The sequence below is a fragment of the Brienomyrus brachyistius genome, unplaced genomic scaffold, assembly GCF_023856365.1.
Source record: "Brienomyrus brachyistius isolate T26 unplaced genomic scaffold, BBRACH_0.4 scaffold32, whole genome shotgun sequence".
Classification (NCBI taxonomy): Eukaryota; Metazoa; Chordata; class Actinopteri; order Osteoglossiformes; family Mormyridae; genus Brienomyrus; species Brienomyrus brachyistius.
This window is the reverse complement of record NW_026042307.1, coordinates 413,058-440,152: the sequence shown is the minus strand read 5'-3', so window position 1 is coordinate 440,152 and position 27,095 is coordinate 413,058. Positions and strand designations below refer to the sequence as shown.

The 27,095-nt window shown below is 44.8% G+C and overlaps 1 protein-coding gene across 7 annotated transcripts in view; it reads right to left on the bottom strand.

The window, feature by feature from the left end:
• Positions 1 to 7,385: 7,385 nt before the first annotated feature.
• The window catches only part of LOC125721116 (pantothenate kinase 3-like), a 355,646-nt gene continuing 335,936 nt past the window's right edge, over positions 7,386 to 27,095 (bottom strand). For 2 of the 7 annotated variants that reach the window (XM_048997087.1, XM_048997086.1), the window contains exons 2-9: positions 10,919 to 10,993; positions 9,989 to 10,326; positions 9,618 to 9,862; positions 9,361 to 9,537; positions 8,693 to 8,816; positions 8,160 to 8,285; positions 7,785 to 7,919; positions 7,386 to 7,704 (exon numbers count right to left, since the gene is read on the bottom strand). In XM_048997087.1, coding sequence (XP_048853044.1) covers positions 7,869 to 7,919; positions 8,160 to 8,285; positions 8,693 to 8,816; positions 9,361 to 9,537; positions 9,618 to 9,862; positions 9,989 to 10,326; positions 10,919 to 10,993 — 1,136 coding nt within the window. In that variant the 3' untranslated portion in view covers positions 7,386 to 7,704; positions 7,785 to 7,868. Of the gene's footprint in view, positions 7,705 to 7,784; positions 7,920 to 8,159; positions 8,286 to 8,692; positions 8,817 to 9,360; positions 9,538 to 9,617; positions 9,863 to 9,988; positions 10,327 to 10,918; positions 10,994 to 11,193; positions 11,431 to 27,095 lie in introns of those variants that run through there. The other 5 variants (XM_048997091.1, XM_048997103.1, XM_048997084.1 and 2 more) reach the window with 4 other exon arrangements.

Below are 27,095 nucleotides of genomic sequence, written 5' to 3'. Positions count from 1 at the left end.
TATTACACAAAGTATTTAAGGTATTGATATAATGTAGACTGTAAGGGTGGGTAACATGGGCTATGGTTAGTTAGTAAAATAGGCTGAACGTGAAACAGGCTTAACGTTCTATGACACTCACGTATAGACTGCAACCTAATGTGCTAGAAAATAAATTATTGATTATTAGAATTAATTCTATACAAAATGTGATATTTAAGGTTTCAAAGTTTCGAATGAGGCAGCGATGGTAGCGGACTTGAATGACGCAGCACACTGTTGACTTGTGGACAGGAAATACATCCCTTATTACAGCCTGGAAGGAGCCCATAGAATAAACCCGCAAAGCAAACATTAACTGCAACGCAGCCGGGGGAGCACAGCTTCAGTTTGGGGGGGGTTGATCCAACTGCAGACGGTCGGACAAATTTATAAAGCAAAGTCAATTGCTCATCATTAAGCGTATCTAAGGGGTTCTCCCGGTCACTCTTTTTGGGATGCGTTCATTTTTGTTATTTGTTCTCAGAACTTTGGCCATGTTGCAGTTAAGGAACGGTTAGAGGTACCTTATTTTTTTTCCCTTAGTATGGTTGCTAAGGACTTTTGTGCAACCATTAAGGGATTCCTTAAGTATAAGAGCAAGACAAGGAGAAAAACTTAAATACTTAGAAAATTATAAGGAAACCTTAAGGAGGAGACTTAAGGGTGTTTTGTGCAACCGACTTTATTTTAAAGAGACCTTAACTCGGACTTTTAGGAACATCTTTACTGAAAGTGTTTTGTGCAACCGGCCCCTGGCTTCTCATTCACACCTTTGTGCACTATAGTATGACATGCCTTGTTTCCATCTGATTTTTAGAACATTAAATAAGTCTGGGCCAGGACAATGTCACCTTTTCTATATAATGAGGTACGTGACCTGTACCGCGAAATTGATATTAGCCTGGCACAGAGAGGTTTAAGGTACTAAAACGGTCCCCCTACAGGCACAATCGCATCATTGTATTGGGCTGTGAAGCATTTAAGATGGACCGGAAAATCCGGAAAAGGAGCTGCGAATAAGGAGCCAACTTCAGCCTCGTGTTTATACTCCACCCCTGCAGCCGCCTGCAGATTTTGCTCCACATCATGTCAGCTGCAGACAGACCTAAGCCCAAGTCGAAGGCACCCCGCTTTTCTGAGTGTAAGCATCCAAGATGTAGTTCAGTGCGCTAACTGTTTAAGGCTTTGCTCCATCACCAAATATGACGTCAGCATCACAGAGACCATCTATGAATTAAGGACATTTAAAATATTTTGCAAGAAATTTAGCAGATAACCTTTAAAACACAAATGGACAATTCCTAGTTTAAAAAAATCTAAAATTTAATACCTCGTAATACCTTTTAATACTTTTTAATGGCCTTAATTTTTCCTTATGTGATTTACTACCTTTTAGCACCCTGGAATTCCATGGAAGATTGGAGCCCAGGTCATCTTAACTGGCTTTAGAAGTTCTTCCAATTTGTATGTCAGAGTTCACTAGATGCCCATGGACAGTAAGTGAATGAGGTGAACTAAACTCCTCATGCAAATATCCAGAATGGTGTGTGCCTGTGAGAGCAGGTCTGGCTGCATCATTTTCACCTTCAGAATATTGTCTGGTCAATGTGCTCACGAGTTCCGTCTGCATTTTCTTCAGAGGGTTTTGAATAATGGACGATAGCAATACCTATTGTTTTAGGAGAAGACTTTTCTGGTTTTCTGCTTCTTTTCCTAGCCTGTTGAGAGAATCACAATATGTATTCTTCTGTTATGAAAAGCAACACTGGTATCCTGAAAACAAGGTTTTAATGCATGCACTACTATAAAAAAAGTGCTGAGTGCTTTGAGTCTTCAAATGTGAAACAGAAATGTGAAACAGTCTAAGTTATATACATATAAAATAAAGCAAAATAAATTATATAACATTCTTTAAAAGTTATTTTTTTGAAAAATAAAAATTACACATAATGAAAGTGAAAGTACGAAAATTAGACTAGAGAAGTGTAATTTTTACAGGGGAAAACAAAATATAGTGCAGTCGACGGTAGTAACTACTGGTTTAGATATTTGAAAAAATAGCATTGTTGCAGATAGTGTATTATTACACATACTGTATTTTAGCAGCAAGACACCAATAAATAGTAAATAAAGTGCAAACAATACTAGCAGCAGGACAGAGTATGTAGTATATAATAAATGGCATGAAATACAGTTCATGATTCACTTCTGATTCAGTCTAATGGCCTGAGGGAAAAAATTCTTTGCCATCCTGGCAGCGAAGGTTTGTGTGCTACGGAACCTTTTACCAGATGGAAGGAGAGAGAAGAGGGTGTGGGATGGGTGTGTGGGGTCATCCACAATGCCGGTGGCTTTGCAGATGCACCTCACGTCCGTCGACCAACCTGGGAGGAGGAGGAGGCAACGCAGGAGAACCCAGGGGACTGACTACATGGGGTTTCAGTATGGAAACATGGAATGTAGGAGGGACTCGCCACACGGCCACCAGAAGACAAAGACGAACTGCCAAGGGACTTATCACCTCGATGATGGGAACTCATAGAGGAACCCATAGAGGAAGGTTCCTAGTATCCAACCACACCTTCTGTCCCACATGGAGAGTGGGAGGCCGGCAGTTGGAGTATTTCTCCATGCGTTTACGGACACATAGCAGGAAAGACCTGGCCACATTCCAGGTCCGTTGACAATGACGAAGAAAGTGGTGGACAGACGGGACCAGGACCTCTTACTCCACTGTTGGAAATAAGGGAGGTTGATGACCAACACAACACTGAAATGGGGACATCCCCGCAGAGGATACAGGCAGATAATTATGGCCGTATTACATCCAAGAAAGGAAACCACTCCACTATTGGGGCAGCATGTGGAATGGGGCAGCATGCAGCTCAGTGTGCTAAGCCTGTGTCCTTGTAATCAGAAGGTCACAGGTTTGAACCCAGCCTCAGCACATCTGCAGCTCCTTGAGCAAGACTTATGGCATTATTTTTAAAAAGTTCAATTACCCATCATTTACAGCTCACGACACCAGTGACGTGTATGACTTATGTGCTGCATGTGAAGCAAAAAAATAAATAAATTTCTTAAAGAAAAGAAGCAAGTATGGACCCACCTCCTAGTGTCCATCAGCTAGTAGGGGAGGGCATATGGTAACCGGTCCTGCCGGTTCCCGGGACCAGTGTAGTGTAGTGTACTGTGACAAAATCAAACTCAGGTTCGAACCCAGCCTCAGTACGTCTGCGGCTCCTTGAGCAAGACCCTTAACCCCCAGCTCTACGGGTGGCAGCGGTCAACTTACTCCACAAAGAGCAAGTTGAGGGAGGCGTAAAGATAATTTCCCTACAGGGGATCAATAAAGTATCAATTAATTAATATTCAGGTGAGTGTGAGGCCATACAGTGTAGCATCTGGTCCAGCACGTCTGGTCCTGGTTGGCTCTCTCCATCTGTCTATTGGACTGTGGGTGGAATCCAAAGGACAGTGGCACCAATCAGCCTACAGAGTTCCCTCCAGAACCTGGAAACAAACTGTGGACCCCTGTCAAAGACAATGTCAGACGGTAGACCATGCAGCCTAAAGACGTGGTTCACTAATAACTGACCCGTCTCCTTAGCCGAAGGCAGCTTGGGAACAGGAACAAAATGCACAGCCTTAGAGTAGCTCTCCACTATTGTGAGTACCCCTGTGGGACGGGGGAAGGCCTGTAACAAAATCCTAGGATATATGAGACCAGGGGCATCAGGGAACAGCAAGAGGTTGCAATAGGCTTGCTGGAGCACGGAAGGGATTATTATTACATGCACACACCAGGCAGGCCGTGACGTAACCATGGATGTCCTGCAGCATGGTAGGCCGCCAGAAGCGCTGTCCAAGAAGTGCTCGGGTGCGATGCCCAATGGAGGCAGACTACGTGAACGGAAACCTGTGTAGGTTTGGAGAAACTCTATACAATATCAGGTGAAGGGATTTAGCACTGAATAGGATTTAACATTTTATACAGAACAATGAATGCTCTGACAGGCAAAGTGTGCTGTATAACTGAATCCACTCTCTGTGTTTAGATGATCTCTGATGGGAATTGCCTCATTTCTAATGCTGAGGCAAAATGGCCAGGCTCTGTCCATGACTCCAGGATCTTTAAAGCATCCTCACAAAGTTGCAGATTATTGATCTGCAACTTTGTTTTCTTTATCAGAAGTCTTTTGTATTCTATGTCTAGCTTTTCCCTTTCAACAGATAAAATAGGAGCGGCCTCCTTTTATAAATAGCACGTATATCCTGTAACAAAAGATAATGGGTCACAAAGAAGTTTAGCATTTTGTTAGTAATAAGTAGTTACTCAATTCGCTCCTTGCTGAAAGGGACCGTGGTCTGATTAAATCCTGCAGAAAAGTATATTGTTAATAAAAATTTCATTCTTCAGACTGCAAACGCATGCAAAGCATTTCATATGTGGTCATACCTCTGGCATGTCCGTGTCTGTTGACACCGTTTCTTCATCAATAGCCCTAGATGTACTAGATGTACCTAGATGCCATCAAACTGCAAAATGAGGAACCCTAAAGTTGTTGAAGAAACAGAAAATTGCATGGTACTATATCCTTTATTTAAAAGAACATTACATACTTACACATGGGTCAAGAGTGATATGCACTGATGTGACTGTGGGATCAGCGAGAAATATTACATCCCCTCTCACTGCAGAGACAGGCATACCAACAGTTATCAGACATCAGTATTAAGGGATGGACACCTAGAGAGAAAGAAGTGGACAGTACCTTCTACATATTTCTCCCGGGCACCTGGGGGGATGATCTCTAACAATATCCCCCCTTCTATTCTTTCCACCTGAGGCCGTCCTCGATTGACGCTCAGTGCCAGCTGCTCTGCTGGTGTGAGTCACTCAAGTGGAGGCCCCCCACCAGTAGCAGTGGCCTGGCTCTTTTTCTTCGTGGCTACAGTTACATTTATGAATTTTGTAAACTATTGTTCTCAAACTGACATGATATTTTTATATTTTGTTTTACTTGCTGCCAGGTTCTTCGTTCTCCACTGAGAGTGCTTCTGTTGAGATATAATAGTGAAGGATGGATATGCAAGTCAAGGGTTAGACAAGTGGGTCAGTGGAGCTCACACACACATCTAAGTCAGTAGAGCTGTAATTAACAACCTAAAGTCTTTGTAGTTATGGGGATTACACATAGGCTTAAATTGTATTTTCTAGACCACTGCCAAGTCACATAGATCAACAATCTAAGTTTATTACGAGCAGTTTATTTTTTATTGTTTTATTTTTTTATTATTTTTATTATTAATATTATTTTATTATTTTAAGTTTACTACGAACAGCCTCCATCACACTCAGCACTGGAGCCCCCCAGGGGTGTGTTCTGAGCCCCCCGCTGTACTCTTTGTACACATATGACTGTGTGATCACTACCAGCTCCACCACCATCATTAAGTTTGCTGACGACACCGTCGTGGTGGGCCTGAGCCCTGATAACAATGAGACGGCCTACCTGAAGGAGATTAGGAATCTGGAGAACTGGTGCCAGAGGAACAACCTCCTTCTAAACGTCAGTAAGACAAAGGAGTTGATAGTGGACTTCAGCACTAAGCAGGAGAGGAACTACCAGACCCCCGTCATCAACGAGAGTCCAGTGGAGAGAGTGGACAGCTTCAAATACCTCGGTGTTCATATCACGCAGGACCTGTCATGGTCCTGCCACATTCACACCGTGGTGAAAAAGGCCCGACAGCGTCTCTACCACCTCAGACGCTTGAGAGACTTCCGACTGCCCTCCAAGGTGCTCAGGAACTTTTACTCCTGCACCATAGAGAGTATCCTGACAGGAAACATCTCAACCTGGTTCGGGAACAGCACCATGCAGGACAGACGAGCTCTACAGAGGGTTGTGCGATCAGCTGAGCGCACCATCCGCATCGAGCTCCCTGACCTGCACTCAGTCTACAGCAGGCGGTGCTGGACCAAGGCCAGGAAGATCGTGAAGGACTTCAGCCATCCCAAAAATGGACTGTTCTCTCTGTTGAGGTCAGGAAAGCAATTCCGCTCCCTGAAGGCCAACACAGAGAGACTGAGGAGGAGCTTCTTCCCGCAGGCGATACGGTCTCTTAATCACACCACCACACAGTACTGACCCACACATATGGTTTTTACATACACTCTGGACATTCGTTTACACTAGTGGCCACTGCACAACTACACTTCGTGGTCATCAAATCACTCTATCACAAGTCACTTTAAATAAATCACTCTTAAGCATATTTGCACTGCACAAGACACTTTAAATATGTGGATTGCATAATCCTGGACATTACCATTCCTTTATTACCATTTATTCTAACTCCATTCCACACAAAAATTACATAAATATATACCTACTCATACAGCTGCTCTTATTGTTCTATATTTCTTCATATATTCTTCATATATTTTCTATATTGTGTGTTTTTGTTGTACAGTTATTTTATTTTTAACTTTAATTTTTATATTTTATTTTATTCTTTCCTAGTTTAATTTACCTTTTATTTTAATTTTCATATTTATTTCCTATTCCTATTCATAGTCTTTTATTTTTAGGTCAGGAGCAGTTATCTAAGCATTTCACTGCATATCGTACTGTGTATGACTACGTATGTGACAAATAAAATTTGAATTTATTAGTAACATGGAAAGATGAGATAGTTATTTGTGCAATTTCAATGCAATTTAAAGTACTTTATGGAGATCAAAGAATAAAGAATTACACAATAAAGTAAAACGAACATATAAAACCAAAAGAGAGAGGAGTCTGTTGGCCAGGAGGTTCAAACTAGGAACCTTCTTGTTGCGAGGCAACAGTGTTAATCACTGTATCACCGAATCACTAGTCACACATACTGGTAACATGTACATGACTTACGCATTTAGTCTGTCTGCAATATTCTGCCAAGCCATCACTCTGGCTTTATTGATAGCTACAGTATTGCCTTTTTTTGTTATAATATTTTTGTATTTTTCATATAGCTCCTTCAGAAGTATTTGTTCTGCTGCGAAAAAAAGCTGCTCTCGGTTTGCTCTTGTTCTGCGTCATTTTATCTACCACCTAAATATCTCGGGTACGTGCACTAAGTGAGACTATGCAAGTCTGTCTGAAGTAGCCTTGATTAGAAAAGTCTCGTTCTGCGTTAATGGAATGACTTCAGGCTTAATTGGGAGATGGGGCTAGTTTGAGTCTCACTTTTTCAGTGGAGTCTGACCTTCTTTAGCTACTTTCATAGAATACCCCCCTGAACTAGCTCTAATCTTCCTTCAGGAAATAAGCTTAGTTTATTCAGGAATAAGTGGTACAACACACTCTCAGAAATATTTTTAAAGGTTTTTATTATAAAACAAACTTTTTGGATCTGTTTCTCTTCTTCTCCATCAGCTCCTCCAAACTCGATTGTGAATCCCCGTGAGTCTGTTAATGTGAGACTTAAATGGGATTCACTAATAACAAGTATCGCATAGTAACCTGGGTTAGAAGGCTCGTCCAGCGAGCTGCATCACCAGGTAACGTAAACGATCAGTAGCGAAGCTCCTCTCACCGCCGACGAGGGAGAGTCTTGCGATATTTCAGGTGAGTTTGAGGTTTCAGAGCTTGTACCTGGAAATTAAGCTCTGTGATATGTGCATGTGTGATCCTACAAAAGAAAAGCTTAGTTAGAAGACAAAAATGAAAACAGAATGCATAGTATCTAAATTAGACCATAGAGTACACTACCTGATCACATGGCAAAGATGTAGTTACAGAGGTACAGGAGGGCGGTTGAATTTCATGTGACCCTGGTTATTTAAACTTCTGGGCTCAGGAGGATTTTAATAGTTCCAGAAGTGACCCGACAGCGCCAAAGTAGCCCTGTAAAAAAATAAAAACCATTATGCACATTATGAACAGTATACATTCATTTTGTGGTGCTCATAGCAAATAAATAACTGTTTTATGAGAAAAAAATAAATAAATAACGGAAATAAAAATCGCATCAACAAAATGGCTGATTCTTTAGCAGCTTATAGGAAAAGTTCATAAGCTAGCAGCCATTAACATTCATTAACATTCAAGACGTCAAGGGAGGCTTGAGGTTAAAATGACTCATACCTCGTGCTGAAGAAACAGCGCTTTCATTTGTCCAGCAGACCAGTACTCCATTGAGTAGGCCAGGAGCTTCATGGACAGCATGTTACCCCTCAGGAAGTTGCCCACAAACACCACTCTCTCTATATTCTTCAAAGAATAAAGAAAGCAGTAAGGAAGCAGTTTTAAACAAATACCCCCGTTTAAAACAAAAATATACTTGTTGCCCGGGTGGTTACTGAACAGCATGAAGGAAAGGCTTTTACTACTATTGGAATTTGGGTTTTAAATCATGGGAGACACTAGAGAGTAACTGCATTCTGATGCTTGTTAGACATAAAAAACTGTAAGAAACTTTTAATATCTTGACAGAATAGAGGGCAACGTTGTTTATTAGGGAAAAGCCAGAATTCTGTCTTTGTTCTGGATATGGATTTGCTCAACATAATGGCAAATTCCTTTAGTAATGTGGTTCGTCCCATTCTGCATCACGTATGTGAATCATATATGAACAGAGCACACAGGCACGGTGTGTGTAAGTCCTGACAAATGTTTACCTCATTCCGGGCACACATCCTGGTGATGGAGCCGATGTTATTAGTGACGGCAACTAATGCTGCTCTGGCCAGATCTTCTTTGGACACCGAATCGCGCTGCTCCTTGGAAATCATGTTTCCAAAACTGAAACAAAGAGTACACAACTATAAATAAACCCTATTTTTTTCTTCTCTGACATGTCTTGGTTATTCCTGCAGCATCAGGTATCATGCAGATTATTGCTGACACCTCTGGGCAGTGGTGGCTTAATGGTTAGGGAAGTGCACTTGTAATTGAAAGATTGCAGGTTTGAATCCCCGACCAACAAGGCACCACTTTGGTACCCTGAGCAAGGTACCGTCCCCAAGCACTGCTCCCCGGGCACTGAGTTAGCTGCCCCCTGCTATGTCACATTGTCACATATGGGTTAAATGCAGAGGACACATCCCGTTGTTGTGCAGTGGTGTGTCAACACTGATCATTAAATTCTAGGTTTAAACATGACTGAGGGTTACTGCATGCCAGCTGATTTTCAGATTACTCAGCATCCACCACCTCCAGACATCCTTCCTTGCTGTAGTGACTTTTTACAGTATTATATTGTTTAAGCACAATTTTAAGCCTTGATTCAGGACCGGGGATGCAGGTCATTCTAGGCTGACTTAAATATTATATGACTACATCCTACCTGGAGGCCACAGTCCAGCCTGGGAGACCAAACCTGTCATAGTCTCCCCCATAAATGTCCTTCACAAGCTTGTCCACCCGTGTGCTGTCCCCATGTGAGGCCATCTCCAGTGCTTCCTCAAACGTGGAGCAACCCGTCAGCAGACAGCACAGTCCATGGAACGTTCCTCCACCAAGACTGAAAGCCAGACAGTTTCAAACTGTTATATCAATATTAGCTTTAGAAGATTTGAAAATTATCACCAGAGGCTAGCTCACCTTGTTCCAGTGACACGTCTAAAATTGTCTCTGCCATGGACTGCCAGAATGCTGACCCCAGATCCGATGTTGACTAGTAGGAATGGGAAAGGGTTCTCCAGTTGGAATGGTTTGAGGAAGCACTGCTCTGAATGCTTAGGATTTTCCAAATAGAAACACTCGGAGGGTCCACTGGAGCTCATGAAAAGGACCCCCCGGATGACACAATCCAACTCATCCAGTTGCACGAGCTGTAGACCAGCAATCTGAAGGGGTTACGGGGAAAAAAAAAGTCATAATAGGATTTGTGATTTCCTCTGGAAATTTCACATTTTCAAAGACAAAGTGAATTGCATTATATTGTAATGAAATGTAACATCAACAGAACTCACCGTTCGGAAATCAGCCTCAAACTTGTGGGCCCCACCACCTGTGGCACAGAGTGTGGTATGGAGCCCGGAGAACTGCTTGTCACGGGTCATTTGCAGGAAGGTAGTCAGGTCTTGGGTGGGGAAACGAATGAAATGCAGGTTCCCCATTCGGCCACACAGCTCCAGACCCTTCACTTCCAGCTGCACATCTCGAATGCCAGTGGAGCCATAAGCCACATTAGAGGTCAGACAGGAGCGGATGTTTTTCAGGTTCTCCGCTTCTGCCTGTTCCTCCTCTGGTTCGAAGTAGACTAATTTTACAAGGGTCCCACCAATGTCTATTCCGAACCAGGGAAATGCTTTAGCAAGAAAAAAAGGAAAGTAATTACAATCCTGTTTGATATGTACAAATCTCATGAATAGAATAACTAAAGACGATTAAACAATTTATCCATCCATCCATTTTCCTGCTTATTCAGCACACTGCTTATTCAGTACCAACTGCAGAGACCACAGCACTTCAAATGACAATAGGAAACGTCACAACATGAACATGAAACACCTAAAAATCATCAGGTAAAGTTAGGCCGGTAACTGATGATATGAAAACAGCAGTAATCAGGGCAAATGTGGTGTTACTGATTACCTGGCAGTTTAAGTTTCTCTAGGTAATAAACAGCACTTACCCAAGTCAAAGTATCATCACAAATATAAGCAGATGCGATAGATAAATAAACCAATCTTAAGTCGGTCCGGCTGCCTCGTGCCCATTGCTTCCGGGATAGGCTCCGGACCCCCCACGAGCCAGTAGGATAAGCGGTTTGGAAAATGGATGGATGGATGGATGGATGGAAATTGGTCCGGACCAGCATCTCTTATGTTACATTAAAACGGGAAGCCTGGCAAATAACATGACAAAGGTCTTTGGACGGGAGTGGCGGGGACACTTACAAGGCGGCTCCACGGTGTGTACGGCAGGGCTGGGCGATGTGCAGGGGTTGGTTGGCTCCTCTGGTTCTCTGGGCACTGCCATTGTTAAGTGTAAGTGATACATTACTACACATATATTTAATCAAAACGAATTATTATTGTTTGAAGTGTTAATCCGTGAAAACAGTATTACTCTTTCAAGTGTGTAGCACATACGTGTGTAATTTAAAAATGTGTTTTTATCTAAATGTGAAATGCATATATGTTACACATATAGACGATAATTATCCAGGTACCTTCCTGGAGCTCCGCCCTTTTACGGAGTCGCCGCACAAGGTACGCTGTACCGGCTGCTGCAACCACCAGTCCGGTTGCGCAGAGCAAATGGCGCGGCTGGAAATAGCGAAATAAACTGGCCATGGCTATCACCTGATGCTTCCTCCAATAACTACTAAGACGAAATGAGAATCGTTTGCCCGGCTGCGGTATTTATTCTCTCCCACGTCACACTGGTATTCTAGAACGTATTTTATGTTAACGTCACTGCAACGTAGAGGGGGAAAATGCGTCATCGGGGGCGGAGCTTATGGAAGGGCCAAAGCGTCTTAAACCTTTCATCTAGAAACGGATTATTTCAAGTCTGCAGACTTAGGAAAAGTATGTATAAAGACGGCGATAATTCACACGATAATATTTCAGCCTGTTGACGTTACATTTTAAACAAAGTACGTGATCCTTCAAAATAAAAGGACAATCTTCCACAGTAATTTGTAAATTCTTTCATACCTTCCCACAATGAAGATAACTGACAGAACTGTGTTTTTGCCTGGTCACACTGCACTTTGATGTGCTTAGTGAAGCTGCAGTTATATATCTTAGCCTATATACCGTCCGTTGGGAATGGATTTTTGCCACTGCTTAGAAATTTTAATCACTTCTTGTTATCTACTTAATTGTAACCTTTCCACAATTTCCCTAAATTGACTGGCAACCACCAATACATTGTGCGGTGTATACACCCATGATTTCCTTATTTCTTATCCAGCGTTTAATATTTCAGTGCAAAATACTCTGTACTTGTGCAAAATATTTGTTCTTTGGCGCCTTAGCATTTAACATTGTCTGAGCGATCTTAAAGTTATCATGGACTTGGTTACAAAGAAAACGGAATTTTCTTCTATAGAACATTTAATTATCAATGTGCGCGTCAAAAATCCCGTTACGCAATTCGCGCACGGGTGAACCATTAATTAACGTACTAACATGTTCACCGTTTTAATCTGGCTTAGATGTAAGTTATAAAAGCCAACATAGAAACACATAACCAACGTGTGCTGTTATTTTGTATTACAGAAAATATGTAATCAAGAGTTTCAACCTACATCTCTGTAATGTACTTTACTCTTACTGCGTCGTTCCTCGTGTGTTCAAATCCTAGGAACAAAATAACATTATACAAACATGAAGTATTACGAAATTTTGCGTATTGTAAAGTAATGAATAATGTGTTATTAGCTAACAAAGCTAGTTGCAATCTGCCAAAATAACAAATAATGTTTATAAAAATTGATCGACGTGAGACGATGAAATTCAATTTCACACGGTCTTTTATTGATTAACTGTTGGTTTTTGTTTGTTTTTTGTTTTTATTCAACCCTTTATTGCTGTTGCAATATACCATATTGGTTGCCATAGGTCTTCAATGTATTACAGTATGTTCATTACAGTAAAGCCACATTCTGCCGATCGCAGGCCGCTCCCTTGTCCATTTGCTCACAGGTCTGGAAGTGAGCGTCAGCCGGAATGGGAGTTTAGACTAAACCATTTTAATGGAGGGTAGGGGTTCTGTAGGTAAAAACTGTCAGGAAAAACACGTTAAATTTAAAAATGTGATGAGAAACATTAATCATTAGTGTTTTTGTCAACTATACATTATAGTTTATATGATATTATTGAGGGGAACGATTCCGCATCTCAACAATGGAGGGGATGTGTCCCTCCGGCCCCCCTCCAAATCTATGAGTGTTCATCACTTAAGAAAAAGAGGATGTTTAATTTTGACTGTATCTTCCTGTTATCATGATAAAAAAATAAAAATCATATCAGTCGATGTCGATAATTCTCGCAGTGAATGTGAGATTATTTCCAGTTTAAAGACTGCTTTTGCTCCTGAGTGAAAGTCGAAGAAACCAGATGGTTAATTACCAAGCTGAAGCTGGCTTCTTTATTGTCAGAATAGTCAGTGTGACATGCACTTGCCACACAGCGTTTCACAAAGGCAGAAGTTGAACAGGATATTTTAGTCAGCGCTGACTAAACGCACCGCTTGCATACGTCCTCGCTTCTCCAAATCCTCTGTTCATTATATTACTGTCTAGATTTTTCCTTGCTGGAATTATGGAATATTATTTAGCACTATATAACGTAGAATACAAGTATTATGATATTATTAAAAAGTATGCCAAATATCCATGATGTAATCATTACAATGTAAACATACTGTAATGTAATCAACACAATGTAATCAACTGAGTATCTATTTGCACCTTTTGTTAGTCTGAGTTTCTGTTAGCTACTTTATGTTAGTCCTGAATCTATGAATATTCACTTTTATTGACGTATATTTTATCACTATGTTAAAGGACAAATATATTATCAACCTTTTAGTTAGACAATGTGTAAAAGGCCGAAACTGCCTAGGTTTTCTACTCAGGGATTCGCCTGAGTTCACCAGAAGTTCACGGCTGAGCATTTAAAAAAAAAAAACGAAGTGGAGCTGCTCGTGCCACCATTATGTTCAGCCGAGAGACCAAACGGTAAAAGAAATGATGGACAAACTTATCACCTAGGGGTGTGGTTTAAGGGAAAACAATTATTGTGAATGGCTGAAGGAATGATGATGCTTAAGTGACGAGATATTGTTAAATGATAAGAACTTGTATAAAACAGTACTGGACACACCTTTCCGTGCCCGGCCTTGGTTGTAACTTCATTGTTGCAATAAAGACTGAATTCTGGATACTACACAAATGGACCTCTGACTTCTGATTTGGCGGGGAAGGAGAAAAAAACCACGACATAAATTGGCGTCACGAACAGGATCGGAGAAGAGACCTGGGGAGGCGACCACCTGGCGGAGAACAGGGAGACACCCGTCTGCATTTAAGCGGCGCGCCCTAAACATAGGTAACGAAAGGTTTTTATTATTGTTTAATAGAATAGGGAAATAGAATAGGGAGACAGAGACGGGGGTGTCTCGGGGACATACGCCGCCAGGCAGGGCCTCCCGGTAAGGGTACTCGCCGATTAAAAGAACTAAAGATAAGGGAGCTGTTTGTGCAGTGTCCAGTGGGCCCAGTGTGTGTGTGATGTGAGAGAAATCCCTAAAGGAAGGGTCACGTGTGGATATTCCCTCAGAGACAAGCCTTGAAGAAGGGGAAAGTTGACCCTGAGGGCTTGATATACTGTTGCGAGGCGTAGAAGCCTTGAAGGTTTAATAGTGATTTAAAGGTATTGCCCTGAGAGAGGGCCAGTGTTTGTGCTGCAGGTTCTTGGATTAGTGTGAGTCGGAGACATCGCCCTAAGAGAAGGGGGTCTTCTTGTTCTGATAAAGTAAAGGTTGGGTTGCCCTAAGGGAGGGGCCCGTGTGTTTCAAGTTGTGGGGGAAGAATGCTGTTATGTCGTGATGCAAAGATATTGCTAAGTTGCTAAGGAATTGTTTTAAGCAAAGGTTATATTGTGTTGCAAATAAAATATTGGTAAAGTAATAAGGCCAGAAAGAGCCTAAGTATTAGAAGTTGTGTGGATTTTAAAGGTCTGCTGGATCAGACTGGTTTTGTTATGCAGAAGTGGGGAAAATGGTCATATATGCAATTTTGGGTTAAATCAGAGAAAAAGCACATATATTTTTGACGGATAAGTTGAGTGATAAGGTGCATAAAGCAGAAATAAGTACCCCAGAGGTAAAACCGCTTAGGAGACTAAAATTAAAAAGGGATCAATCTAGCAGGGGACTGGATTGAGCATTTGTGCATTTTTATAAAAAATCATTTATAGTAGTGGAAGTGCAGGTAGGTGAGTTTAGAATTTTGACAAATCTCAAAGTTAAGTTTTTGAATAAAATGTGATTAGAAGATTCTACGGACTATAGAGACTAAGTTTAGAGATAAAGGGTATTAAAGCACATCTTTGTGAGAGAACAACAGGTCATAGACAAGAGGTTTTATGACTTCCCATGGAATTAGGGAGTTTAACAGAGAAAGCGTGAGGAGGCTCGTGTGCACGGTGAACAGACAAACGTAAAATCAGGCTGAAAAAAAGAGAGAAGGGAGGCTTTGGTATATGTGTGCTCATAGATAATTGGGTGCAACATTAAGAGTAAGTAGAAAATAATTTAGAGTCAGTGACACTTTAAGGTGAAGTAGGTTCAGTCAGGGAGAAAATTCTTATTAAGGAAAAGAAAGGAAAACAATAGAACACGGGTTGGCTGTGAGGAAATTTGTTAATTTTTATATCAGATAGGAAAACAGCCCAAGTGACAGTAGAGTGGAGGAAAGCAGTAAAATGAAGGGCCCAGTAAAGGCAGCAGACACACCAGTACAGCAGTTGGGGAGGGAGCACCCCCTGCTTAAAACAAAGATAGAAAAGATGTCTAAAAAGTGGGAGAATAGAACAAAGGCTCTGGTAACTAAGTGGCCTAAAGGGGGCACATGGGATGTAGCAGTGAGGAGATGGAGACTCTGATAAAGTATCATAAGGCTAATAAGAACACAGAAAGGCGTAAAAAAAGGCATAAGGAACTGGAGGTTTTGAGGTTGTTTAAAGTAAAGGGAGAAACCTGGAGAAGGGACCAGAAAGCAATGAAAAAGGCATTAAGCGAGAAAGAAGAGATGAGGCAGGAAGGAATATGGCCACCGTCTTATCAAAGGCAGTACCCGTTAGTGGAAGCCCCACCTCCTTCATACAAGAGTCAGTTTCCAGTAATAGAGGGGAAGGTAGAATTCAAAGGTGAGGTGACACAGAAGGATGAAGGAAGGGAGCAGAAAGGAACGGCAAGTTGTCTAGATGGATACAGGGAAGTGAGTGCATTGCTGCGGCAGGCCGTGGAAGAAGGACTGCGAGGAAGTGAGCTAATAACAGAAGGCCAGGTATGTGGGTCTGAGAAAAAAGGAAGTGCTAAAAAGGTGGGGTATGGAGTAAGTAGTGGTAGTGATGCAGAAGGGCTGATGCACCTGCTGGACACCCCTAACCCTCCATTTAAAGGATGGAGTCAGTTTCAGGAGATAGAAACGGAGAGTGAGGAAGGAGTAGAGGATAGAGTAGTGAGAAGCAGGAGGGCTGTAAGGCCCCCCCCCCAAGGTACACCAGGTACTCCGATGCTTCCGTTAATGGTGAAAGGAGCACAGACACAGTATGTGCCGTGGGCAGGACAGGATCTGGAGGGCCTGCTTCTCAGACTCCCAGTTCTGGCAGAAGGGGCCGGAAAGTAGATAAAAGCATTAGAGGAGGTAACTATGGGTCGGCTCCTGGTGATAGGGGACATAAAGGCAGTTATGGCTCGCGCTTTGGGGGTGGATGCAATGGAGAGACTGCTGCGAAGCAGTGGCCTGGCAGCGGCGACAGGGACTCCTGTGAATGATGCATGTCCCTTTGATGGTTACCGCGCTAACCTCTGGCACCAGCTGCGATGTTTCCTCCACGGCTGAGTGTGGTTGAAATGAAGGTGGAGCCCATAAAGGAGGGGGAGAGCCCTGCTGCCTATCTGCAAGCTCAAGAAAAGCGGTGGCGCACTGAGACAGAGCAGGACCTGCAGAATCCGGCATTCAGAGGTCTGTACCGGAGGGCACTGCAGGACGCGCTCCCTAAGCCAGTGAGAAGCAGGCTAAGGCAAGTTGTGGGACTTATTACTATGCCTGAGCAGCAGTACCGTGAGCAGCTGATTCACGCTATTGACTTGTGCAGAGAGGAGGAGGACTCTGCTAAAGAGCGTGAGAGGGAACTGACAAAGAAGTTAAATCAGATGCAGCTGGAGGAGCTGACCGCTAAAAAGAAAAAAGTCCAGGCACCAGTGGTCTCTCCGGACCCCAGCCCCCGGGGGCAGCCTGTGGACAGCCGGCAGTCTCCTGTCGCTGGGGCCCCTCAGAACACTAATTGACCTTCTCTCCCTGATTGGAATAGAGCGAATAGATATGATAGGTGGGGGGGGGGGGGGGGGGGGTGACCAGAGAGCACCCGATTTCCCACAAATTAGATGATCCCAGTCTATGGGAACACTGGGGAACAGGCCACTTTAGCTAGTGTGCTGGAACTGTAACCAGCCCGGACACACCTCTAGAGTCCGCCCAATTCCACCCTTTCAGGGGGTGAGCCCGAGACGCCCTATGGGCCCGGTTAATCCAGGAGGCTCTGTAGGTCCAATGCCAAATAGAGGCAGGGGTGGCAATCTGCAGTTGCAGAATAACAGACCACGGGGTCCGATCAACCCGTGGGCCCAGGGACGTTTATTCTAGGGGTGCCCAGAGAATCCTAAAGGGGGACCTCAGATGCCAATGTTGAGTAAGGGGTCTGAGGCTGAGCCGATGCTGCAGGTTCAAATAAATGGCAAAGTAATACCAATGATGATAGACACTGGAGCCACCTACACTTGTGTAGGACTAAAAGATGCCAGTCATATCCCCCAGTCCGCTGAGAAGGTTAGGACCATAGGATTCTCGGGACAAGTGCAGCATATTCCTAAATCTGCTCCAGTGGAGATTAAGATAGGCGACAAAAATGTAAATATGCCCATACTAATATCAGAGCACACCCCAGTGAATTTGTTAGGCAGAGATGCTTTGTGTCAGCTGCAGATAGAAATAAAATGTACAGAGGGGGGTGTAGAGGTGCTCAGTGGACAGTACAGCCTCATGCGACGAAATTTGTTGTTCCATAGAGGGCAGTGTAGTTTATATGGGATTGACGATATTACTGGAAAAATTTGGGAAATTTTAGAACAGTGGGGCCCATTTATATAGGAACAATATAGCAATAGGTTAAATTGGACACAGGAAAAACATATTTGTTTATTGCGATGGAGAAAAGTCTGTGATCCTGAAGTAAAGGGTGAGTAGGATCAGCTGATAGAGTCTCTGCCTGGCCTGGAGAAAGAAAGGATGTGCATGATAACAGACGGGATAATATTAGGCCCTGAGGGAGTAGCCATCCCGATACGGAAAACGGGAATAGTGGGAGAATGGTACAACATACCAGTCACGGAGCCCCACATAGCGGTGGCTTTTAATCAGTCCATGCTGGATCTGGGAAAAATGATGCGGCAAGCAAAGCAGGTGGTTTGGGTGCCGACGGTGCATGAAGGCGTGCAGGCAGCGGCAGGAGAAAAGATGTTGAGGATTCAGGGGAGTGCAAAGGTTGTAGGTGATTTGAAGTTAGACAACAGAGATTCGTGGCTGTGGAGCATGATAGGAGTACAGTGTGATGCAAAAGAAAGTACAGAGGAATGCTGGCAGGAAATGGAAAGAGAAGTGCCTGAGCAGGTGTGGACTGCTCATGATACAGATGTAGCCTAGTAAATTCAGCTAGCCCAGTGGAAATTTATCTTAAACCAGGGTGCACACCACCCTGGAAAAACCAGTACCCCTTGAAACCTGAGGCCGAGGAAGGTATAAGGGAAACAATAAAGGGATTACTGGATTCAGGGGTGTTGTTGCCTACCATTAGCTGCTGCAACACCCCCCTCTTGCCTGTGCCAAAGGCAGGAGGTGAAAAGTGGAGGCTGGTACATGATTTGCGTGCAGTAAATGAGGTAGTGGAGGATCAGACAGCAGAAGTTCCCAATCCACACACACTGTTGACAAATGTGCCCCCCAATGCAAAATGGTTTACAGTTGTGGATTTGTGTTCAGTGTTTTTCAGTGTGCCCCTTGCAGAACAGTCACAGTTTCTGTTCGCTTTCACCTACAGGGGTCAGCAGTATACCTACACGAGGATGCCACGGGGATTTAAGCATTCGCTGCATGTTTTTAATCAGGTGCTTAAGGCAGACTTAGATGGACTGAATTTAAAAAGTATAGTGATACAGTATGTGGATGATCTATTGTTGTGTGCTGAAACGCTGGCAGACTGCCACCAAGACTCAGTGCAGTTGCTGAAGGTCTTGGCGAAAGGGGGGCATAAGGTGTCCAAGGCCAAATTGCAGTACTGCCAAGAGCAGGTTACGTACTTGGGGCGTGAGGAAAGCTATAGCAGCAGAACAGCTAAAGGGGATCACTAAGGCTCTGTAGCCTATGACTGTGTCACAGATGCTGACTTTTTTAGGGATGACAGGATTCAGCATGGACTGGATTGAGGACTATGCTGTGAAGGTGGCACCATTGTGGGCACTGATAAGAGGAGGGCCACACTAATTTGAAGGCCTCCTTAATTTGGACAAATGAGGCCTCAGTATCATTTGAATCTATCAAGCAGGAGCTACAGAATGCACCTGCTCTGGGCCTCCCAGACTACAGCAAGCCATTTTATCTGTATGTCGGGAACAGGAAGGACAGCTTTGGGACAGCCCTGCTGACTCAGGACTTGTGTCCTGGCAGACGGAAGCAGCCATTGGCATACTACAGCATGAAGCTGGACAATGTGGCTCAGGGATACCCACCCTGTTGCCAGGGAGTGGTGGCTGCCTATTTAGGCTATGAAAAGGCCACTGCCATCACAATGGGTTATCCAGTGACAATTTATACTTCACATAAGGTGGTGGACCTTAATGACAAAGGCAAATTTGTGTTGACCCCAGCAAGGCAGCTAGCGTACTTTGCATTTCTCTCTTACCCGAATATAACAATAAAGCGCTGCACTACAGTAAACCCTGCAGACAGCATTCCCCTGGAGGATGAGGGGCAGCTACATGAGTGTGTGGCAGAGTCTTTGGTTTACACTAAACTGAGACCAGACTTGGAGAGTTCTCCCATTGAAAATAGCGAGATGGTGTTGTTTGTGGACGGCTCATGTTGGAGAGATGGGGACGCCTTGAAGGCTGGGTTTGCTGTAGTTCAGGCACAGGGTGATGATTTTTACACTCTCGTTTCAGGGCCAGCGGCACAGCCATGTTCCACTCAATTGGCGGAGCTAGGGGCTTTGGCTGAGGCGTGCCGGCGAGGACAACATAAGACGGTTACAATCTACACAGACTCTGCATACGCACACGGTGTATGCCATCTGTTTGGAGCAGTCTGGAAGCAAAGGGGGTTTCGCAAAAGTGATGGTTCCCCCATTCAGCATTATAATCAGATTTTGGAGTTGCTACACGCAATGATGCATCCTAAGCGTTTGGCTATTGTTAAGTGTCAGGCCCACCGCAGAGGTCGTGATTTTGTTATTCAAGGAAATGCGGCCGCTGATGTGGCAGCCAGGGCAGCTTCCCAGGTCAGGACTGCTCATCTTTTGCCTATGGTGACTGTAGAGCCGGACCTTACTGTTTCTGATCTGGTGGCCCTGCAGGAGTGTGCGGGCCCCTATGAGGCCTCTGTGTGGCTAAAAAGGGGGGCCTCTAAGGATGCTAATGGTCTGTATTGCAACCATGAGGGACTTTTGGCTGCACCTCTGTCTCTGGTGAACATTTTGATAACGGATGCGCATGGTCTTGACCATTGCGCAAGGGGGGAGGTGTTAGGGAAAATTACACGACAAGGTTTCTGGGCACCTCAGATGCAAGCAATGGTGGATGCAAGGTTGTCAGAATGTGAGGTGTGCATTAAGAACAATGTATGCAAAGCACCGGAGGGGGGAGCGAGGCTGGGCGACGAGGCCGCGGAGGGGGACCCGCAGGCGACGTCCGACCCAGAGGGCCAGGACCCGCAGGCGCCCCCCGAGCCCCAGCGCAGGCGACGGAGGGCGAGCCAGGGGGCAGAGCGGGAGGGATCCTAGCCCGGCGTCTGTGTCCCCTCCCCTTATGGGACACGGACAGGAAGCCTCGCGGCCGAGGCCGGGCTCGCCGGGGTGAGGGCACCAGAGTCACCAGCAGGGTCCCCGAGGGGTCCCACTCAAGCTCCTCCACCTCCGAAGAGGGAGGAGCTTCGGTGGAGTCCTCAGGGACCACCTCGGGAACTAGGGCCGAAGGGATTGGAGGGGGATCGGGAGCTGGAGTCACAAAGGAAAGGGGATTAGGAATGGGGCCAGGGACCGGAGCTGCAGGCTGCTGCAGCGGGGGCACCTGCCTGGGAGCTGCAGGCTGAGGGAGCACCTCGGGCGTGGGCGCTGTAACTGCAGGCTGGGGGAGTGCCTCGGGCGTGGGCGCTGGAGCTGCTGCAGGTGGAGGGGGCGCCGCTGGAGCTGCTGCAGGCGGAGGGGGCGCCTCGGAAGCTGCTGCAGGCGGAGGGGGCGCTGCAGGATCCGCTGCAGGCTGAGGGAGTTGAGCTGTCTGCGCAGTGGACAGCGGAGGCGGCTGCTCCGGTTGCGCAGGAGGCTGCGTAGGAGGCTGCGCAGGCGGCTGTGCAGGCGGCTGTTCCGGTTGCACAGGGGGCAGCGAAGGCGGCTGCCCGGGCTGCCCTGGAGGCAGTAGAGGCAGCTGCTCGGGTGGTGCAGGCGGCGGGACCGGCAGGTCCCGTGAGGGCAGCATGGGTACGGCCCCTTTAAGACGTCGGGGCACTCACGGAATCGCGTCTCGTACAGGACCGGCCCCCTTATTGGCCAGCCGCTCAGGCCGGAAGTTATTCCGCTCCAAGGGAGGCGGTAGCTTCGTGGCGGCGAGGAGCTGAGCTGCGATGGTGACTTCCAGGTCGGCCAGGGAGTCCTCTCGTTCCCTGGTCGGAAGAGAAGCGGGGAGGAGCGTACATGCTCCCAGAGCGATCATGAGGGCGGTCGCTGGCTTCCTTTTCTTCTTCCTCCTGGCCGTCACGGCGTTCGCGGAGGGTTGCTCCCTCTCCGCTAGAACGGAAGGCGGGGGAGCCACCTCCGCAACGCTGGGTGCGTCCAATCCCAACCTCTTTACCGTCAGTCTTTGGACGAGCTGGTAGAGGTGGGAACGCACTTCCTCCAGGCATTTCCCGTCCCCCGCAGGGGACATAGTCAGCAGGAGGTCGCAGCTATGGGTGGCTAGGTCCATCGCGACGGGGTCCTCCATCACGTCGGGCTGGCTAAGCCAATAGTGGGTCTCATGCAGCAGACCGAGCCGATCTTTCGTGGTCTGCCGCTCTGCCTCTTTGGTTAGTTCTGTCATTCTGTCACGCGACGTGTGTGCAGGTAAGGCTCACGGACAGGCAGGCAGGCAAGGAAGCAGGCAAGACAGGCAAGGTACGGGGAAAACGGGGATTTAATAATACTACGGGGAGCAGGAAACATCAGACGCCAACTAACATCAATGACAGACAATGGGAACAGGTCAGACCAGGACTTAAATACACAGGACTTAATCAAAATAACTAGACACAGCTGGGTACAATAGGGAACGAACACGTGGGTAAGCAGGGGGGCGTAGCACACACGAGGAGCGGACGGGCCGGGCATCACAGAAGGATCCAATGTATACAGTATATAGATGCGATTGGCCAGCCGAGGGGCATTCCAGAGAAATATAAGGCGAGAAGTGAGATAGCTGCTGATTTCGAATGAATATTTATTTGGCCTACTCCTAACAAAAATGTGGAATGGATAAATTATTTGTACTATAATCAGCAGAGGTTTACCAACTATACTCAGGAGGCACTCGCATCTCTGGGGGAGCAGCTTCAGGCCACCAGTCTGATGACCTGTCAGAACAGGATGGCCCTGGATTGGCTCCTGGCAGAAAAAGGGGGAGTGTGTGTGCTGTTTGGGGATCAGTGCTGTACGTTTATTCCTAATAATACAGCCCCGGATGGTTCCTTTACTGAGGCTATGAGAAAGTTGCAGGGGTTACAGGATGAGATGGCAAGTAATGCAGGACAACATGACGGGTTGTTTGACTGGTGGTATGATATGTGGGGAAATTGGCAGCAAGCCCTTATGAAAGCATTCTGTGTGGGTGCTGTGCTCATTTTTGCTCTGCTACTAATCTTTTGTTGTGTAGTTCCTCTTGTTCGCTCCCTAGTGGGGAGAGCACTGTCCCGGCAGGTGACTATAGCTGCAATGTCTAGAGTGGTAGGAGGACCGTTTGGAGCGGCATCCTCCTGGACCAACACGGAAACGGATGGCGACATAGACACCTTGGATGCAGTCCTGTCCATAGCTGAAGTTCGGCCGTTCTGTGTGTGAATACCTGCAGCATGCCTGCCTCCCACGACATCTGGGATTTTTTTCTGATTAGGACAGACTGTCCGTTATAATTGTCTGCAATGTTATTAGTTAACCTTTTACTTATCTTTGTATTACATATATCTGTTTTTGTATTGGGTTTGTAATAGATTTTGTAGTCCTGCTGTATATGCAATATATCCAGGGGAGGTCATTGTATGGCGATCCTCCCCTCCCTTCCTGATGTACCCCCTGTGCTGCTGTTGGTTGATTCTCAGTGTTAGTAGTTTGTGAGCCATGCCTGCCATGGACCCCGAAGGGGGGCCGTGCCTGTGGCGGACTGGGAGTGGAATTTCCCTAGGCTGGATGGACAGGATTATGTGTGGGACTCCTTGGAGTCACAAAGGGGGGAAATATATGGAATATTATTTAGCACTATATAACGTAGAATACAAGTATTATGATATTATTAAAAAGTATGCCAAATATCCATGGTGTAATCATTACAATGTAAACATTATAATGTAATCAACACAATGTAATCAACTGAGTATGTATTGCACCTTTTGTTTCTGTTAGCTACTTTATGTTAGTCCTGAACCTATGAATATTCACTTTTATTAACGTATATTTTAACACTATGTTAAAGGACAAATACACTGCGTTCCAAATTATTATGCAAAAAGTGTTTAGGAGTGATAAGGTAAGATTTTTTTTGTTTGTCAGTTGAACTCATGGATGGTGATATGTGTCGGAGCTCTTTATATCACTGAAAGCAGTTGCAGACACCTGTGCTAATTAGTTTGGCAGGTGTGTCCAATTAAAGGCAACACTACTTAAGAAGGCTGTCCCACATTATTAAGCAGCCTACATTTTCAACCAAAATGGGAAAGAAAAAGGACCTGTCGGCTGCTGAGAAGCAACAAATTGTTGAGTGTTTAGGTCAAGGCATGACAACAATCAACATTGCCAAGACATTTCATCGCGATCATCGCACAATCAAGAAGTATGTAGCTGATTCAGAGCACACACGTGTGTGTGCTGATAAGGGAAAAGAGCAGCTGCAAAAATGCCTTGTCTTAGCAGCCGACAAGTTTTTGAAGCTGCTGGTGCCTCCAACGTGCCCCGAACAACAAGATGCAGGGTCCTCCAGAGGTTTGCAGCTGTGTGCGTAAGCCATCCTTTCTACCTCCCCTATCCACTGCACACAAGCAGAAACGGCTTCAGTGGGCCAAACAATACATGAAGACTGACTTCAAAACTGTTTTGTTCACCGATGAGTGCCATGCAACCCTCGATGGTCCAGATGGATGGAGTGGTGGATGGCTGGTTGATGGCCACCCCATGCAAACAAGGCTACGGCGCCAACAAGGAGGAGGTGGAGTAATGTTTTGGGCTGGAATCATGGGGAGAGAGATTGTCGGCCCCTTTAGGATCCCTGACGGGGTAAAAATGACATCCATAAAGTATGTGGAGTTTCTCAAAGCGCAGTTCCTGCCATGGTTCAAAAAGAAGAACCGTGCATTCCGCAGCAAGATCATTTTCATGCATGATAATGCACCGTCTCATGCTGCAAAGAACACATCTGCGTCTCTGGCTGCTATGGGCATAAAAGGGGACAAACTTATGGCGTGGCCCTCATCCTCCCCTGACCTCAACCCTATTGTGAACCTCTGGAGCATCATCAAAAGGAGGGTCTATGATGGTGGGAGGCAGTTCACATCTAAGCAACAGCTCTGGGAGGCTATTCTGTCCTCATGCAAACCAATTGAAGCACATACCATCCAAAACCTGACAAATTCAATGGATGGGAGAGTTCAGAAGCTCCTTTCTAACAAGGGGTCCTATGTGTAAATGCAACATCACCTATAATAAAGTTTTGACTTGAATACTGTTTGATTTCAGTTTGTAATAACCTGCTAATGCTTATAATTTCACAACTGACCATTTTTTGTTCTTTATAAAAATGAAAAGTTTGGAAACTCTGTTGTGCATTTGGAACATGCATTTGAGTGCATTTTGAGTGTTTTATTTTTTAAAAATATACTGTTATCGTTGGGCAGTTTGTTCAAAAACCTTTCAATTGTACTCTAATAGTTGATGACTGGAAAATTACAATGACTGCAATTCATATAGGTAATTTGGAAAATTTAAGAAAAACATGTTTTGCATAATAATTTGGAACGCAATGTATATTATCAACCTTTTAGTTAGACAATGTGTAAAAGGCTGAAACTGCCAAGGTTTACTACTGAAGGAAGGGATTCGCCTGAGTTCACCAGAAGTTCACGGCTGAGCATTTTTAAAAAACCAAGTGGAGCTGCTCACGCCACCATTATGTTCAGCCGAGAGACAAAACGGTAAAAGAAATGATGGACAAATTTATCACCTAGGGGTGTGGATTAAGGGAAAAAACAATTATTGTGAATGGCTGAAGGAATGATGATGCTTAAGTGACGAGATATTGTTAAATGATAAGAACTTGTATAAAAATTGGTGTAAAACAGTACTGGACACACTTTTACGTGTCCGGCCTTGATTGTAACTTCATTGTTGCAATAAAGACTGAATTTTGGATACTGCACAAGCGGACCTCTGACTTCTGATTTGGCGGGGAAGGAGAAAAAAAACCACGACAGAATTTTCCTGTGGACTCTCCTTTTGGATTTCGCTAGATTACCCTTACTGGACTGGTTGCTTTGGATTTACCTGCTCTCCCGGTGAGTTGCCCTGTTTTGACTGTTATCTTTTGTCTGCCTGTTTGATTTTGCTTATTTGTTCAGTAAATGCCCCGTTTGTGTTTTTATGGATGTGTCTGTGTGGTAGAAAAATTTAGAAGCTAATACTTAGAATAAAAGTCGGACCTCTCAGTTTGATGAGGTAAAGGAAAATCTCTTTTATTTCAGCAACTCAGCAAAGCGCTCTCATCACACTCTGGCATTCGGTACCAAGATCTTTTTTAGCTCTCCGAGCAACCAGTTGATATACAATAACTCCCACTTAACAGTAAGGGTGTCTAAATCCTGATTGGTCACAACACACCAATGAACCAAGCTTAAACGTATAACAAACACAATTTTCGAATTCTATTGGTTCACCTTGGTGGCAAGGTAAAGTCCACCCATTCTACTCAGTCTACCAGAACATGTCTCGACTGCTAGGCTCCTACTGGAGATATGAATATAGATATTGATTACATGACATTGAATCACTGTAAATACTCAGTTGTCCTTTGATTAATGATTAACGTATTGACGTATTGTCATTGAATCACTGCCAATACATGGTTAACATATGATTAGTATGATTAACAATTACTTATACATTTGCACTACCGCATAGCTTGCTATATATTGTTTGCCACAACTATTCTATAAAGCTATAACTCGCTGTGCACCAGTTGGGGCAGCTTCGAATCTCTCCCTGCAGGTGGTTTCTCCCCCCCCTTTGTTCCGCTGTCTGCCTCTCCAAGGCCCGAGCTTTCCTCAGGGTCTGCGGAACTTACTGCAGGCAGCTATCTCGAAGCGAGGTCACACAGTAAACAAAACAATCTCTTCTTGCCTAAGGCCTAAAGACACACACAGTCCCAATATGCCAACCTCCCGGGCCTACCGATGTCCAATTTTAATTCCACATCTGTACTTGTGCACCGTTGCCTGTCCTGACAAACGGTAAAGGTGTATCATCATGATACAAACATGAGATCAGTATTTAACTTGTGTATTTCATTACTTGTTCCGTCAGTAGTTCTTTCATTAATTCACAAAGATTTACTGAATTAGCAGTTATAGTGACAAATACAGTAACTCGATTCATTATGTGACGCCCGCTCCGTCCGCTCCTCGTGTGTGCCACGCCCCCTAATTACCCACGTGTGATTTCCTGATCGTGCCCAATCGTGTCTTGTTTCCTGCTGCCTTGTTACGTGTATTTAAGTCCTGGTCTCCCCAGTTTGCTTGGTCTGTCATTGATGTTAGTCGGCGTGCCATGTTCCCAAGTC